The sequence below is a fragment of the Polypterus senegalus genome, chromosome 17 (assembly GCF_016835505.1).
Source record: "Polypterus senegalus isolate Bchr_013 chromosome 17, ASM1683550v1, whole genome shotgun sequence".
NCBI classification, from domain to species: Eukaryota; Metazoa; Chordata; class Cladistia; order Polypteriformes; family Polypteridae; genus Polypterus; species Polypterus senegalus.
The window spans coordinates 1,186,767-1,204,526 of NC_053170.1; the positions used below are offsets into that span (position 1 = coordinate 1,186,767).

At 47.1% G+C, this 17,760-nt stretch overlaps 1 protein-coding gene across 3 annotated transcripts in view; it reads left to right on the forward strand.

Moving 5' to 3' along the window:
* Nucleotides 1-17,200, forward strand: part of ccdc47 (coiled-coil domain containing 47) — a 42,999-nt gene extending 25,799 nt beyond the window's left edge. For all 3 annotated transcript variants that reach the window (XM_039739149.1, XM_039739151.1, XM_039739150.1), the window contains exons 5-13: nucleotides 1,810-1,931; nucleotides 2,244-2,309; nucleotides 9,215-9,316; nucleotides 9,985-10,095; nucleotides 10,423-10,508; nucleotides 11,465-11,523; nucleotides 11,917-12,026; nucleotides 16,373-16,540; nucleotides 16,637-17,200. In XM_039739149.1, the coding sequence (XP_039595083.1) occupies nucleotides 1,810-1,931; nucleotides 2,244-2,309; nucleotides 9,215-9,316; nucleotides 9,985-10,095; nucleotides 10,423-10,508; nucleotides 11,465-11,523; nucleotides 11,917-12,026; nucleotides 16,373-16,540; nucleotides 16,637-16,717 (905 nt within the window). In that variant the 3' untranslated portion in view covers nucleotides 16,718-17,200. The remainder of the gene's footprint in view (nucleotides 1-1,809; nucleotides 1,932-2,243; nucleotides 2,310-9,214; nucleotides 9,317-9,984; nucleotides 10,096-10,422; nucleotides 10,509-11,464; nucleotides 11,524-11,916; nucleotides 12,027-16,372; nucleotides 16,541-16,636) is intronic.
* The last annotated feature ends 560 nt before the right edge of the window (nucleotides 17,201-17,760 follow it).

Below are 17,760 nucleotides of genomic sequence, written 5' to 3' on the forward strand. Positions count from 1 at the left end.
TCCACCATCCACATTGTGCTCGTTTTGTCAAGGAGGACCTCAAGTGCAGCCCCATGTTCATCGATGTTCTGTATCTCAGCAGGGTCTTCAGAGAGCAATGGTAGATAACACCGAGTCCCAAGGCCATAAAGGCTGAGTACACCCATTGCTGTAAGACAAGCAGGTTAGGTTAACTGGTCCCATTGAGGTGGTGTGCGTGTGACTGGGCCTAGCGATTTAAATAGCACCCTGTCCAGGGCTGTCTCCTTCCTCAAGCCCAGAGCTGCTAGGGTAGGCTTAGTCCGGGTTTGTACTTCATGTCATGCGACACAATGTGTGCTCCAGTGGACGCTCCTGCTACACAAGAGTTTTTATTGTTTCTACTCGCGCGCGCACTTTACGTAAATCTGGAGGAATCCACTAGAGGTGGCAGTGCGAGATGATATCACGGTGAGAACAGGTTTGGCTTCGCTGTGTTGTGAATTGCCTGGACCATCCATTAAATTCTGACGACACCTTGCTGCAGTATCTCTGAAAAGGATGTTTTGTTTAATGATTACATCCATCAATCCTGGGATGTGTCCGTTCCAGCTAGCATTGGGCACGAGGCAGAAACAATCCCTGGACGGGTCCTCAGCTCATCGCAAGGTGAAAACACGCACTCACATACACTGGCGTCATTTCAGTGTCACCAAATCTGCACATCTTTGGAAGGACCCCGGAGCCCAGTGTGGAAACCCAGCAGGAAAACATGGGAACACCAGCGACGTGACTCCCTGCGAGACAGTAGTGCTACCGCTCCGCCACCGTGTCACCCCCATATGTGTTAATTATTAACAGTATTTAAATGAAATTAACGATTTATCTGTAAAATGTCACATACATACATGAATGCATTTCGTCTTGAAAGTGATATCAAGTATAAATCTAAGGATTCCAAATGTGTAGAGAGTTGAAATATCATAACTGTTATGTGTTCTGTGTGGTGATCTGTTGATGTTTGCCACTGCCGTCAGGTCAGGGGTATGCCCCAGAAATAAAAAATGGTATGTGAGACTTTTAAAACGTGTCGTGTCATTACGATCGGGAATATGCGACACTTGAATATAAAAGCACCACAAATGCATTTTGCTTCACCACTTCAAACCATTCATCAAACATCGAACCTACTAGGATCCTCAAAGCGGCTTTCTGTCACATGCAGACAGTAAACAGAGACTGTGACGTCACATTCCGACTTTTATCACACTGTGCATTTGTTGGCAACTATCGGCCTACTTTAAACAGCATTTTAGAACAGGCCATTCAGTCCACCACAGCTCACCAGTCCTGTCCGCTTAATTCTTCCGTCAAGTCCCTGAAGTCCTCCTGTCTAACACACTACTTGGTCACCTATTCCTTGTGTCTGTGGTTCTCTGGGTAAAGAAAGAACGTCCTAATGTTTATGTGGCATTTACACTTCTGTCAAGTGGGTGAACAGAAGAGCAGGCTGGCCTAATTAAATATAACCCCTCTTAACATGTACTCCATGGGCGTTAAGTGTCCCAGCATTCTACTGGCCTCTCCAAGTCCTTCTGTGCCTGCATGGATCTTTATCAGTTACATTTTCACAATTGTGTATTTTGATGTTATTTGATAGACATGTCATTGCCTATTCATGGTAAATCAAAACACCCAAATAAAAGGCGCCATATAAATAATGTGTAGTATGATTTAATATTATGCAGCCTCTGTAAACCTGAACACCTGGAGTGTCGGAGGATCCTTCACATACATTATTGAAACAAACTTGTCATGGTTTTCTCACGCCCTTCCATATGTTTTTCACAGGGGACGATGGCACCAGTAAAGAGGCTGTCAGCTCGGGGAAGCTCAACCAGGAGAACGAGCACATCTACAACCTGTGGTGCTCGGGACGGGTGTGCTGTGAAGGGATGCTAATCCAGCTAAAGGTAAGACTGCCGAAATTCAGACTGGCAGAGCTTCCCCGAGTCTTAGTGGCACGTGTCTGTTTTCAGAAGTGGCCCTCTTCTCCCATCGGACTTTGTAAGCGGCTGTCTGAAGCTTCTAAGTTCACACTTGCTGGTCACTGATGAAGTGAGGGTCTCGTCTGATTGCTACTTGCATGTCAGAATTTGACAACTTGGAATTACAGACCTCAGTGTATGGAGCTGCTTGTGCTGCTTCTCCGTTTCCCTCGTGGTGGTGATGATGGGGGCAGCAGCAGCTGATTTCTCACCATAAGTTCACTTCTTTCTTTGCAGTTCTTGAAGCGTCAGGACCTGCTGAATGTTCTTGCACGAATGATGAGGCCTGCTTGTGATCAGGTGGTAAGTGCTCAATTCGCAGTGTAGACGTGTCCATGAAAGGCACTTGAGCCTGTAAAGTTCTTTTTATATTGTAGGACAAGTTACTACTAGAAATGCGTAAATTATTGGCCTTGAGTTTACACGAGCAGCCTGACTTGTAATCTTTTTTTTTATCAATGAGAGGAAACCATTCACTGCATTTATCACTCGTTTGGTTAGCTAAGTTGTCCCAGTATCTCATCAGACGCTTTTTTGAAAGAGCTTCAAATACAAGATGTGCTAGTGGGCTTTACAGCCCCTCGTGTGATCAGGCCCTTCCTAGCATCAGTGTTGAAAACTCGCCCCTTACCTTCTAGAGTGTGTGTTTCACTGTGTATCAATACCTTGTGAGGGTACTGGGGGTTTGGATGAAGTCCCCATAGTCTTGAGCCTTCTCTGTTGTGTGTGTGTGTGTGTATACTGCTCAAAAAATGAAAGGACCCCTTTTGAATGAGAGTACAGCATCAAGTCAGTGCCGCTTGGGGGCTGTTGATGTGGTCAGTGAAGTAGCAGGGGGGCTTGTTCATCAGTTTCAGCTGCTTGGGGGCTCTAGAGAGGCAACAATGAGAGAGAAGACCCCCAAAGCAGGAATGAATGGTCTAACAGCTGGAGGGAGGCCACTGACATTTCTCCCTCTTCATCTGTTTTGTCACTCGTTTTGCAATTGTCTGCGGTCAGCGTCACTACTGGTAGCATGAGGTGATATCCATGGAGGTACAGAGGCACAGACCACTACAGGCTAGACATCGGTGGGCACCTTGACTGCCATTAGGTATCGGGATGAAATCCTTGGACCCATTGTCAGAGCCTATGCTGGTCTCCCTCCTGGTCCAGACAATGCAGGCACTTCCTGGAGGATGATATATGTAGTGTGTGTATAATACATGTACATTTTTATTTTGGTGATGTCACACACTGGTTTGGCATACTGTCACCTTGACTGTGACAGCTGGTTGTGGCATCGACTACATATTAAGTGATTTTTACAATCATTTGCTTTTTTTTTTTTAAACCCATCTTTGTGCATTCTGCGTTAACTGGTTCCAGTGTGTACCTCATTCGTCCATATTGGGGACAGCTGTAGAAAACTAGCTATCTGAAAGAGTTACGATTCAAAGATTCTGTCAGCACCTCGTAAAGAAGCCGTCTGAATAACTGCAGCCTCTGTCGCCCGCTCGTAGTTGTATTCCAGTTTGATCAAGTGGGTGTTGACGTGAGGTTTTTGCAGATGAATGAATTGTTACTCCAATGACAGCCTCATTACTGACAAGCACCGTCTCCACACTTCTCTTCATCTGATTGGTTGGCCCTCCGGTCACACGCTTCGATCCTGTGAGAGACGTTCATTCATGGCTGTTATGAGGATGACGATTGGCCATTGACGGGCAAAGCAAAGAATGAATTAGGGAGACTGCATTTGATGAGAACGTGCAAAAAGTTTGAGCTTTTCTTTGAAACTCAATCAAATTAATCAGTGATTGCTTTGCAGGACTACGTAACTTTTTTCGTAGAATGAAGAGCTCCTTATTAACTTGTGGTTGAGATTTTTCATTTTCAGAAATTCTGTGTTTGTAATTTTAAACTGTCAAGCACATTGTTTTGCAATTTTAAACGTTATGTTTTTTTCACCAAATAAGCAAAAACATCTAGCGCTCGGACTCTCGGCCTCCATATACAGTATGGACACTACTTGTTCGCTTATTCCAAGTGTCTGTCGTTCTTTGTGTAAAGAAAAACTTCCTGATGTTTGTGTGAAATTTACCCTTCACAAGTTTCCAGCTGCACCCCCCGTGATCTTGATGAACTCATTTTAAAGTCACCGTCTCAATCCACTGCACTCATTCCCTTCATCATTTTAAACACTTCAGTCTGGTCTCCTCTTCATCACTCTAAAGGCTCAGCTCTTTTAATCTTCCCTCATAACTCATCCCCTGTAGCCATGGAATCAGCCTAGTCGCTCTTCTCTGCACCTTCTCTTGTGCTGTTACGTCATTTTTGTAGCCTTGAGACCCAAACTGCACACAGGACTCCAGATGAGGCCTCACCAGTGTGTTATAAAGATTGAGTGTCACCTCCTGTGACTTGCACTCCACACATCAAGGCGCTATATAACCTGACATTCTGTTAGCCTCCTTCATGACTTCTGAACTCTGTTGGGAAGTTGATGGCTTAGAGTCCACTGTGACCCCTAAATCCTTCTCATAAGGTGGACTCTCGATTTTCAGACCTCCATTGTGTATTCAAACCTCACATTTTTACTTCTTATGCGTAATTCTTTACATTTCCTGACATAAAATTTAATCTGCCCAAGCCTGCTTGCTGTCCAAGTCCTTCTGTGATGATATAACGGATTCCAAATTATCTGCTAATCCACCTCTCTTGGTATCAGCTGCCAACTTCACCAGCTTGTTCCTTATATTCCTATCTAAATCATTTCTATATATTAAAAATAGCAGCGGCCCCCATACTGCCCCCTGCTGCTCACCACTCTTAACATCGGCCAGTTCTGATGAGGTTCCTCACACCAGCACCCTCCGCTTCCTGTGTCTGAGCCAATTCTGCACCCATCTAAAAACATCACCCTGAACTGCCCCTTCTTTTAGTGTGATGCCCACCCTCTCATGTGGCACCTCATCAAATGCTTTCTGCAAGTCCAGATCAATAATCTCACCTGCTCCTCTCTGGTCGTCTCCTTTTGTTGTCTCCTCATAGAATTTCAGCCTGTCAGTAAAACACGACCTCCCTCTTCTGACCCCGTGTGTGTATATATGAATACTAAAATATAATATTGTCATTAAATTTGGCTCTGTGACCCTAAAAGCCTTCAGACAGGACCCCCCCCCCCTTTTTTTTCTTGCACTTTCATATTTAAAGCTTTGAGGCTGGATATGACAGCTGAGGCCACACAGCAGCCTGTGCCATTCATGACAATGCAGCACACAATAAATTCCTCTGTAAAACTTTGAACATTTCAGAATGTGACTTTTTCTTTTCCATTCTTGTAATTGGGCCTCTCTTCTGTGCAATTCTACCGCCCTTTTGCCAGATCAGTTAACTGGGATACGGAGATTAGTGGCCTGATTGATCCGTTTTTCAAGTGCCCCAAATCAGGCGACCCGACGAGTTTTTCTTTCTTCTTTTTGAATTCCTGGTTAAACACACTTCTCTCTGATAGTTTAGCACAGCCTGTAAATGTGTGAGATTGTTACTTTAGTCATTACTGAATATTTCGACATGGTCCGGCTAACCGTCCTTATGTTCTGGGATCAGGTTTTTAAAATTCTCTGAAAGGTTAGAGGGGCACCGTAAAGCCCAAACGGTAATCTGGCTAACTTCAGGGTTCAAAAACACATTTTCTTCCAAGTAGACACGTTGATCTGCCAGTGTCCCTTTTTAAAGTCGATGGTGGCAGTTCTGAGCCAGTCAATGAGGTCACGTGCCAGTGGATATGCATTAAATGCGGCCCCTTTATTTAATGGCCTGTGGTGTATAAAGCCCATCACAACTGCAAGTCATCACTTACTCGGCCTCTCTGCCGTCTCGCTCTGCTCAAGTGTGCCTTTGACTTCTTCACCATTTGCTGCTTGGCTGATGCGGGGGCACATTTGGAATTTTGTGGCAGGTTATAGTAATTGTCTTCTGTTGGACCAGAGTCCTCTTCCCAGGTCGACTAGCAGATAAGTTTGCATTCCTTTCAGTTAACTTCCTGTTCCTTTTTTAATTCTGTCAAGTCACCCCCAGCAGGAAGTGCAGGCTCCTCCGCAGTCCCGTCTGTGCTCGTGTCTTCAGTCAGACAGGCTTCAGCTGGCTGCTGGTTCCTCACTTTTCTGGGACTGACCCCGTCTCTGACTGTTGGTGGGCTAAGAATGAATGCTGATTGGCTGGATCGCTTATAGCTTTGGCCAAACGATCGCTTTTGAGTTTCCTGCTCTTCTCTCTGCGTGTGTACAATTTTAGGCCACTTTTTCATGCAAGCTTATGATTGTGATGCCATTCTCTGCCGCCTTTTGTTGTTTTTGTGGGATGACAAGGGCACCAACACAAGGGCCCCATCTTTCCTCCATTCCTATACATTCAGTGACCCCTGGCGTTGCCTGCCAAGTAGTAACTTTGACTGAAGAGGCGTCTGGAGGTTCCGCTCGTGTGTGCGGGGCGTCTTGCTAAACCTTTCAGTTAACCAATTGCTTTGCAGATGGGAGAAGCTAACAGTTGCTTTTTGATTGTGTGTGTTAGGATTGTGACTTTGTTTTACGTTTTGTTTGTATTGGAAATTAAAAAAAAAAAAAATTCACTGTGTCCCTTCTGTGTTCTTTAAGGTTTTCTAGTTGTACTCGAGTTCCTTACCCCACTGTTAACCTAAAAAGGCCTTCGGGGGCCCAAATTAAACCACTTGTTGGCCTCCAGCTCAGTGTTGTCCCAGCCTTTGTGGCGTCCAGTGTGTTCACGGTGTGGGGGTCCTGTGTGGTCATCGGTGCTTCTCCTCCGTGGTGTGGTCATTCAGGATCAGCCACCTGCAATGCTGCCGCTGTGAATCGAGCACAGTCGTCTCAGCTGGGGTGATTTTTCTGGGGTCGGCGCTGCTGTAGCTCATGTTGTTCGGCTCTCATCTCACTTGAAGATTCTGTAAGGTCTGTTTTGGATTTTTGTGGTTTTTCTTTATTTCAATACAAACTCGAGGAATTTGTCGTCTGTCTGTGAGTTTAGAAGTCCCGACGAGAAGGTAACTCCACATAGCATTCACCGTCCCCCTGAAATGGCAGTCCCTCCTTGTCCTTTACATTCTCCCATGAGATTTGTTTGCAAGTGATTCTGTTTCACTCGTTCACATCCGTGACTTCTAGTCAATCAGCAGGCTGTGCTGTTAGTCGTCTTCCAGACTAACTCAGCATTTAATAAAGTGTGTGTGTGTGATTGCTGGGCACACTGAGAGGTCACCTGCTCTTTTTTCCCCCCAGATATTCATTTATGATGGACCAACTCCTCGTGTATCATAAGATGACTTGTTTATAGTCAGCATATTAATTGTATAGTTTGGAGTGGCGGCCATAAATGACATTTTTCCTTTACATTTTTAACATTGTGACATGTACAGTGAAGTTCTTCCTTACCCGTCCAACCAGCATGTGACTTGTCACCACTCTCTGGCTCCATGTTAATCATAAATGTATTACAACAACAATATTTATTTCTGTCGCACGTTTTCATACAAATGATGTTGATCAAAGTGCTTTACAGGTTGAAGAAAGAGAAAAAAGACAAAATATAAAAATAAAATTGGGCAATACTAATTAACATAGAATAAAAGTAAGGTCCAATGGCCGGGGAGGACAGAAAAAACAAACAAAAAAAAAAACTCCAGAATGCTGGAGAAAAAAAAATAAATAAAAAAAAAAACCTGCAGGGGCCACAAGACCACCCAGCCCCCTCTAGGCATTCTACTTAACATCAATGACCTCAGTCAGTCCTCATTGTATTCAGGCTGTCATGGAAGAACTTGTTGATGATGGTCATGTGGACTTCTGGCCTTTACTCCATCAATGGAGGGACATCACGGTGCTTTGATCAGATGGTGGTGGCGGCGCAGATCACAGAAAACCGGATAAAGAACAGCAGAGAAAGTAGAGGTTGGAACGGAGTGTGGAGCCACCATGAATGATAATGAGAATTAATTGAATATACAGAGCATCAGGATTAAGCTAAAATGAAGCTTCTGTGTTTTTTAAAGTGCTCCGCCGTATTAGCCTGGCGAATTTCTATCAGTCAGCTATAACAGATTTGAGGCGCCGCCTGCCTCACCACTTCTTTTAAGTTTAGCTCTTGAAATTCTAAGCAGACCCTCATTTGAAGATCTAAGGGTACAATTTAGAGTGTAAGGTGACAGACAGGATGGAGCAGATTATTGAAGGCTTTGTAAGCCATCGGCAGGATTTTAAAGTCAATTCTAAATGGCACAGGTAACCAGTGTAGTGACATTAGAACTGGGGTGATGCGCTGGGATTTTTTTTTTTTTTCTAGTTTCTCACAGCTCCATTCTGCTCTTGTAACGACTGATGTCTTTTTTGGGTGGTCCTGAGAGGAGTGCGTTACAGTAATCTAGTCGACTGAAAACAAAAGCATGAACTCGTTTCTCAGCATCTTGCAGTGTTATAAGAGGTCTAACTTTTGTTATATTCCTTAAGTGAAAAAATACTGTCCTTCATATGTGACTTAAAATTCAGGTCTGAGTCAATCGTTACCCCTGAATTCTTTACCTGTCTTGACTTTTAAGTCTAATGGGTCAAGTTTATTTCTAATACCCTCTTTATATCCATTTTTGCCAATCACTAAGATTTCTATTTTCTCCTTATTTAGTCAACTCATCCATTCAGAAACCCAAGTAATCCATTGGGGTCAGTGAATCAAGAGAGTCGGGGTCATCAGGCGCTATTGATAAAAATGATATTAAAACACACAACTTTGTTGGCAGTTTGTCACACTGTGTAATGCTCATCGAGCAGCACCCGCAAGGTATTGTCACAGTCATGTAAGAGTATGCACATCAAATAAAGTTTACCTAGCAGTGCCTGCATGGCATTCTGGTTGTAGTGCTCCATGTGTACTGGCTAAATGCGGGGGGCTCACAGTGCTAGCACAACCATTTGGGTCATGTGACAAATACACTTTGTAGTAATGGTGGTATTGCACTCATGACGCTGCTGATTGGCCATCTGGGAATGTCTACACAGTCGGCATAGCCCACTGTCCACACATGCATGGTGCCTGAAAATGGGGCTAGGCCTGTTTCTGGGGTTAACACTTTATAGACCCCCACCCCCAACTACAGGAAGGGATGGAGCCACCTGAATGATTTGCATCTGGGTCACTGAATGTGACGCTTTATTTTTCAGCAAGTCAAAGTGACACTAAATGATGAAGACATGGACACGTTTGTCTTTGCTGTGGGGACAAAGAAGTCGATGACGAGGCTGCAGAAGGAGATGCAGGACTTGGTACGTATGACTAGTCATTCAAATGGCCACTGACCAGCTGGACTCCTTGTACAGCTCTTAAGACATGAAAAGCACAACATGAGGATTTTAAAGCCAAGTTCTGATTTGAACTGGCAGTGCAACAGTGACCCCTGCTGCCAATCAGGCACCCTACAGTGGGCCTGGCAGCCTTGCCACATTGACAGTGCCCATCTCTGCCTGTGAGAATGGTTAAGAGTGAACTTGGGACATCCTTTAAAAAGAGAGCCATTGGAGGGGCAGTGAGCAGAAATGAGGTTGTCCCCACTGGCTTGTCACATTGACACGACATTGTCACAGGCAACAGACTCTTTACTGGAGGGCCTCTCACAGCAAGCATCATCATCAGTAAGTGTTAGACAAACGCACCAGTTAAATGGAGATGATCCATAGCTTTGGCTTGCATAAATGACAAAAAAGTGAAAATGAAAGGGACAAATGATGAACACATGCTAGTTAAAGGGGGACCTGGGTAGCAAAAAAGGGGGTATAGGAAGATAAAAATGTAAAAGTAGAGACAATCCCATCAGCCCCTTCGAATCCCTTGATTCTGCACCAATTAAAAGACGTACAGTATGGGCCGATGACTGGAGGGGAGGAGAGCCGAGCCCACGATGCCCCCTCTGATGATGCCCTCTCTTTCTCTTCAGAGTGAGTTCTGCAGTGACAAGCCCAAGTCAGGAGCCAAGTATGGGCTGCCGGAATCGTTGGCGATCCTGTCCGAGATGGGGGAGGTCACCGAGGGAATGATGGATAACAAGGTGAGGCAGCCACAGTGTGCCGGCGTGACGAGAGGTGATGTTGTACACTTTAGTGCTTTGTCACATTTGGTCTTGCCAGGGGTTCAAAATGCTGTTTGGGGTCCGGGGTGCTTCGGCTGACTTCCTGATGCTGTGGCCACACGCAGGTCACTACAACTGCGGAAATTGAAACGCGATGACAAAACCAGTGCTGACCGTCTTTATGACTGGCCTTGTTTGTCTACAGTTGTGTCACTTTAAAATCCCAAGGAGCCATTTGGTTGAATTGTTTTGTGTCGAGGACTACACATGCCACACTGTTCTTTTTTTTTTTTTTCTTTCTTTCAGATGGTACATTTCCTCACCTCTCATGCCGACAAATTGGAATCCGTCCACTTCTCGGACCAGTTTTCAGGTCCAAAACTTATGCAAGAGTAAGTTGTGTGCCTTTTGTCTTGTCCAGGAGTGACAGTTTATATGTGACCCTCGTGTAGCTCTAGTGGCTTAAGCTGACATCTCGGACCACAGCCTGGTGCCATTGGGATGTCTGTGTCTCAGTCCACTGGGGGGCTGAGAGGTTCTTTCCGATTGCCACTCTGCCTGGTGTGGCGTGTGGCTGGGGGTGGTACCCAGCCGGGACACCCAGGAGGACCGGAAGAGGGCTTATGCCTCCTCCAGACCACAAGGGGGCGACCACCCTGGTGGCTTTGGGGACCACGGGAACTGAGCTTGGAAGCTCAACCCTATAAGGCCTGTGATCACCGCCAGTGGGTGCCCCGATGCCTGGAGAGCCCTGGTCCGCAGCACTTCCGCCACACCCGGAAGTGCTGGGGGTAGGGAGACGACCAGGGACACCCGGATTGCTTCCGGGTGCGCAGCCGGTACTTCCGCCACACTGGGGAGTGCTGGCAGAAGCTAATCGGGAGGCACCTGGAGCACATCTGGGTGTGTATAAAAGGGGCTGGAGTCGGGAGCGGAGAAGGACGGAGCTCAGGAGGAGAGGAAAGGAGGCGACCTGAAAAGAGAGGCATTTTGGTAGAGGCCTGGACTTTGGGGGAGTTTTGGGGTTGTGTGTGGCAATTGTAAATATGGACTGTGTTAATAAACGTGTGTTGGGTGAACCATTGATGTCTGCCGGTCTGTGTCCAGGCCACGTTCCACACTGGATATGTCTAGAAGGCTGCTGACAGGCCATCTGTTTGTGCCGTCTTCCTGATGAAACTGAAATCCCTGCGGTGCAGCCCTTGTTTGGGCGGCTTGTTGGTGTCATTTTATTTAACAGCTGAAATCCAACTAGCAGGCCCATCTGGGATAGCTGCACTGGTTCCATCTGCTGTGGAGGGCCGGTGCAGTCTGTTGGTTCATTTTGTTGTTCTTTCTCCTTTCCCAGGGAAGGCCAGCCGTTAAAGCTTCCAGAAACGAAGAAGACCCTGCTGTTCACTTTTAATGGTATGATGATGTGATTGGGGGGGGCAGTTGGTGGTGTGTCTCTGCTAGCTGAGAGGTCCTTGACAGCCGCCCCAAGTCACGTGTGTGTGTGTGTGTGTGTAAGTTAAGAGAGACCCCCAGCTTTTCACTTGCCAGTCACCTAGTGGGCAGACAGACTTTACCTAACTGGTATTCTCCGGCTCGGATTCAGAACTTTAACTGGGAGGTCCGTGTCTGTGGAATCTCCTTGTGTGGCCAAGTCGTTGCTTCTCATACTATTGAAGGATTGAGGGGCAAAGCGATGCATTTTGGGGGATTTCTGATCATGCGATGAGTGTGGTGATGTTGAGAGCCTTCTGCTCGTCTCTGTGTAATTCTCTAATGCCTTTTTCTTTTGTATTCTGCCATGTGTAGTGCCTGGCATGGGCAACACCTCTCCCAAAGACATGGAGTCCTTGCTGCCTCTGATGAACATGGTCATTTATAGTATCGACAAGGTCAAGAAATTCCGTCTCAACAGAGAGGTGAGTCGGCTGTGTGTTAGCAGATGGGGGTGGGCAGTAATCCAGATTAAAGTGGGATTAGCGGAGAGACGTCTGCATGCTGCCATTGAGCAGCTTCCTCCTCCAAAAAAGAAATGAGAAACGCTGAGTGGAAGTGACAAGAGGGAGCTTACTGCCCTGGCGCACGTCTCTGGCATCTGTGTTACCTGCCAGGCAGCTTTAGTACCACAAGGATGTAGGCCTTGGATTTAAGGGGCCGAGTGGAAGGACTTGATGTAGATGGCAACTGGGCAGCCAGTTTAACTGAAATAAAAACTGGCCGGGTAGTCGGTGTGTGTGTGCATTTTTATATGTTGTGGATTTTGACAATGAGGTAACGGGTTACTTCTGTTCATAAAATGCATTTTCTAGGTGAAAAGACGAACAGGAGAATAAAGTACAGAATGCCCGCTTTGGTGGTTTTACATACAAGAAAGATTTGTTGTTTTCAGACCCCAATTCCAAACGGCCGACAGGTGATTCTGACTGCTCAGGTGTCCCCTGAAATCTCAACACATCGCAGCTCTGAGCACAGAGACCTCTCACCTTAGAGAACTGAGAGAAGTCCTCTGTAGGTGATCCGTAAGAACACTTTATTGGAGAGGAGCAGCCGAACGCCATGGCGGTCACGAGAGCCGCCCTCTCTTTGTAGATGATTGGATGAGGTAGACAAAGGAATCAGAAAGACCTTCCCAAAATCCCCTGCAGCCGAGACCCTGCTCAGTTCCCTAAAATCTCCATGTGAATTAAGGAACTTAACTCTGCTCTTAGCAGCTTTTTAAGCAAGCAGCTGCTTTTAACAATCCCATAAAGCACAGCAAGCCTATTGTAACTCATCTTGACGTGACTTTAGTCTGTTCAGGTCATGGCAGGCCGGCCTGTAGGAAAAGCTTGGGTTGGTGTTGGTGAGGCCAGCAGGGGGGCGCTTACCCCTGTGGTCTGAGTGTGGATCCCAATGCCCCAGTGCAGTGACGGGGACACCATGCTGTTAAAATGGTGACATCCGTTAAAGATCATAAAGAGCAGGGTGTATCTCAATGTGCAGGATACATTGCCCACCATGGCCTAGTCATCCTGGCCCCCTAATCATCCCCTGCCTCCGTTTGGCTAACTGTTACTCTCACCCCTTCACCACCTAACAGCTCAGGTGTCCTGGTGCAAAATGGCTGCCATTGCACCATCCAGGTGGCCCCGCTGCACATTGGTGGCTCCACTCTCATGGCGTAAAACACTTTGAGTAGCAAGAAAAGTGCTATAGAAATGTAAAGAAATATTATTGTTGTTTCACACCCTTGTCTCCCCTAAGGGTTCGTTGTAGTCATCTGTCTTGCATTTGGGCTCAAAGGTACTGAAAATGAAAACTAGAGAATTGGCTAAGAGAGAGAGAGAGAGAAACGAGTCGTTTTGAAAATAAGATTTAAAAACAGACGCCAACCAGAACCACCGATGTGCAACTGGCCGTCCGAAAATCGATAGCATGGAATATTTTGAGAAAGAAAGACGGAGAGCACTGAAGGTGTTAAGCGATTAACAGTGAGGTGGCCGTCCCGAGAGGAGTGTTAGAGCTGGGAAGGGAAACCCAGAACTAAGATGGCAGGGTGCGAGTGTCTGTGTTCACAACTCGCAGGAGAAGTCAAGAGAGAACATAGAGAAGCCAAAAACAAGATGGACACCTCATTAGCTGAAAAGCCAAAGATGAGCCAGAAAGTTTATGGACAGATGAATTAAAGAGTGCTGGGAATGGAAACGTCTGGAGAAAGGCCAGGCGATCATTGAAGCACAGCTTGGGGGGCGCGCATGGCGGGCTGGTCTTCATGGGTAACATACTGTAAGTGCTGATGAAATCTCAGAGCAGCGGTCGCAGGCGCATTGGATGGCTGCAAGATAAGGAACTGAGAGCACCTGCCCTTCTTGCCACAGAGATCTTCAGAGAGAATGTGGTGGGAAGTTGGCTGATGGGCCAACCAGGAATGGAGAGGAAATGAAAGTCAGAAAGTCCGCAAAGTCGGTAGCAACTGAAAGAGGCGCCCATAAGGGCAGGACATGCCACCACATGAGAGTCTGGTCAGGCCAGGGGGCAGCAGGTGTGGTGCACTCGCTGCATGTCGTTGGGGGTGTGTGTGTGGGGGGGTGACCAGATACTTGCTTCTGATTCTTGTATCCCAATACTTGTGGGGGGCGAGATGCAGCAGATATAAACCCACACCCCCACTATTAATTCCTGTATGTAAAACATGAATCTCGTGTTAGTCTTTTCACCGAGAATGCATCTCTTAAGAACGTAGAGCAACTGGTGCTCCAGGACTGGGTGGGACAGTACTGTTGGGGTCTTTTCTTCCATTGATGTCCTAGATTAAGCTCAGTTCACAGTTCTGTCAACTGGAATCACAGAAGAATACAGTGTATGGTAGAGAGATCCCATAATCCCCCTCGTCCCACTCACTGTGTGTGTGTAAGGCCCAGACTCCTACAAACCATGGGTTGTGGCACTTCAGTCGGTCGGTCAGTCGGTCACCTCGCTTGTCTATTGGCGGCTAAGCGAGTTTCTGTCTCCTCGGAGGTTTCACTTTGGTGACGGCTTCATGCTGTGGCCTCGCACTTCCGGGCTGCACAGACAGACATGCAGACATCCATGTGTAGACGTACAGTGGGTATAGAAAAGAATCCCCCAAAACACAAACTTAATATTTCTTCCCAGCTTTACTTTCTCAATGTCACCTCTAACATCCAAGTGAAAGACATCACAGCTACAGTTCAGAAAAATATAAAAAGTCAAAAACAAGACCTACTGAGATTAATAAAGGATCAGCCCCCCCCCCATGTCATTTTGTTGTCCCCATTTTGCTTTAATGACAGCCTTGACTCTGTTGGTTCTTCTCTCTCAGCTTTGCACACCTAGATTGTGTAATATCTGCCCAATTACACTTTAACTGTTCAAGTTCGGTCACGTTGGACGGTGAGTGTTGGTGGTCTGCTATCTTCAGATCTTTCCACAGATTTAGGTCTGGGCTCTGACTGGCCACACCAGGACATTCATTTTTTTTCTCCTTCAGTCACCGTGTGGTCAGTTTTGCTGTGTGCTTCGGGTCGTCGTCGTGGTGTTGAACGGTGAACTTTCTGCCCATCTTCACCTTTCTGGCAGAGGGTAGCAGGTTTTCCTACAGAATTTGATGGTATTTTGCCCCATTCCATTTTTCCTTCTACCCTAACAAGAGCCCCAGGCCCCCCACAACAGGATGCTGCCCCCTCCATGCTGTACTGTAGGTATGGTGTGTTGTGGGTGGTGAGCTGCATTGGTGTACCATTTGATTTTGAGGCCTAATAGTTTGATTTTGGTCTCATCTGACCAGAAGACCTTTTCCCCACTTGGCATCAGAATCTTCAAGGTGCATTCTGGGAAAGCTCAAACGAGCCTTCATGTGGCCTTTCTTGAGAAGTGTGACCCTCCTGAACAAGCCACAGTGGTGGAGCGCTTGATAAATTGTTGTCACATGCACACCATTAATGACCACTCTGTGCCATCAAATCCTGTAACTCCTTCAAAGTGGCCATTGGCCTCTCGGTAGCCTCTCTTACCAGTGTCCTCCTTGATCTTCATCGAGTTTGGAGGGTCCAGGGAGGTCCTAGTAGTACCAAACACTTCTTTATGATGGACTTTACTGAGCTCCTTGGGATTGATGAAGCCTGTGAGATGTTTTGTCTCCATCTCCTGCCTTCTGTCCGTCCACAACTCTGTCCCTGAGATCTTTTGAAGGTGGCCTGCCACCCGTAGTCAGTTGTTTGCTGTCAGGGGAATGAATGGGCCAGGAACAGCTTCACTAATCACACTCATTACAATGAGCACAGGTGGGAGGAAGCCAGTAACCGTAATGGGAATGGTGGGCACTGACCCCTGATAGAGTTTGGGGGTCCTTTTATTAGTCTCAGTAGGTCTCGTTTTTGATGTTTTATATTTTTCTGAACTGTAGCTGTGACGTCTTTCACTTGGATGTTAGAGGTGACATTGAGAAAGTAAAGCTGGAAAAAATATTAAGTTTGTGTTTACATTTAAGTCTGTAAAGCAAAAAAAGGGGATATTTTGAAGGGGGGGGGATTCTTTTCTATACCCACTATTATTAGAATGCTTTTTATAGTCCATAGCACACCCAGAGATTCGCTGCTGAGCCCCCCATTTAAGACCCTCAGCAGTTGACAGACAGGCCAGCAGAGCTGCACACATCAGGGGGTCTGTTGAGCCGCACCTTCACTCCTGAGGGGTCTGCTATGCGTGTCTCTGTTCATCCGTCATTTCCCATAATCCACCTGGCTTGTCTGTCCCGTCTGTGCAGGGTAAGCAGAAGGCAGAGAGGAACCGGGCTCGGGTGGAAGAGAACTTCCTGAAGCTGACGCACGCTCAGAGACAGGAGGCCGCCCAGTCGCGCCGCGAGGAGAAGAAGAGAGCAGAGAAAGAGAGGATTATGAATGAGGAAGACCCCGAGAGGCAGCGGCGCTTGGAGGTAGGCTGGCCGGCCGGCCGGGGGGCACACCGGAGGGGTGGGGGGGTCGTGTGTCTACTCCGAGTGCACGCGGCTCACTGCTGTGTTGTTGTGCAGGAGGCCGCCCTGCGACGAGAGCAGAAGAAGATGGAGAAGAAACAGATGAAGATGAAGCAGATCAAAGTGAAAGCCATGTGAGGGCAGAGTGCTGCCCAGTCCCGTATGGAAAGGCCTTCTCAGACCTTGTGCCCAGATGCCAGCGCCACATGTCCTGATCAACTCAAAAAAAAAAAAGAAAAAAATGGGGGTGGGAATAAAATGTCTTCCTTTATAACCTGCAAGTTTTTATCACGGAATCAAACTAAACCTGGCGTGTCGGCGGGGGGCACTGGCTTGGCTGTGGCCGTGCTTTGGGATTCTGCCTTCTGGCCATTAGGGGGCCGTCCGGCCAATTTGAGTCAAGCCCTTCAGAAGTGCCCGCTGTGGGTTGAATGTGCCTACAGGGCCGAGCCCTCCCACTCTGTGCCCTGCCACCGCTGCCCCCTTCTTATTTATTGCGGGGCTGGATGGGTACTGCTGGGTGGCGGCGCACGCGCACGAGACTTTGGGCCTGTCTAACTTTTACTTCTTTTAAATTGTTCACGAATCTCAAAACACGATTAAAATATTTTGAAAGCTAAACGTGCCCGGTGGTGTTTGTTGAGCCCTGCACTCATCTTGGCGCACCAGGGGGCTGTCCTGAGGCCTGGCAGTTGGCAGATGTTGTCACGTGAGATGGTAAAGGTGATTGGGTGAGCTCAACGTGCATTGTGGGTAAAATAGAGGGGCAAATATTAAGGAAAAGATGGACCATCATGTGACCAGTGAGACTGGGGGGGGGTGACTCGGTCTGCGCAGGGTAAGAGTAACGTGTGTGACCATTGGTAGTTGGCACCAGCAGTAGGAAGTCACACTTGACAATGAATGGCAACCCGAGGCACACCCTGGCACTCGTGGTGGTGTTTTGTGGGCTTCACCACAGAGACATTCAAAGGAGCAGTAGGAGAAGATGATGAAGGACGATATAACGAGGAGGAGGAGGAGGCGGCTGTGCTAAGACTTCGCAGCGCCGTCAGTTACAACCCAATAACGAGAGACGCACACAACCCCCCATTTAACGACGAGTGGTCCGCAGTTGTACTCCCCTTCATGCCACAGCTTGTGGTGGTCTCTGTGACCCCCTCCTACCTTCTGTGAGGGTC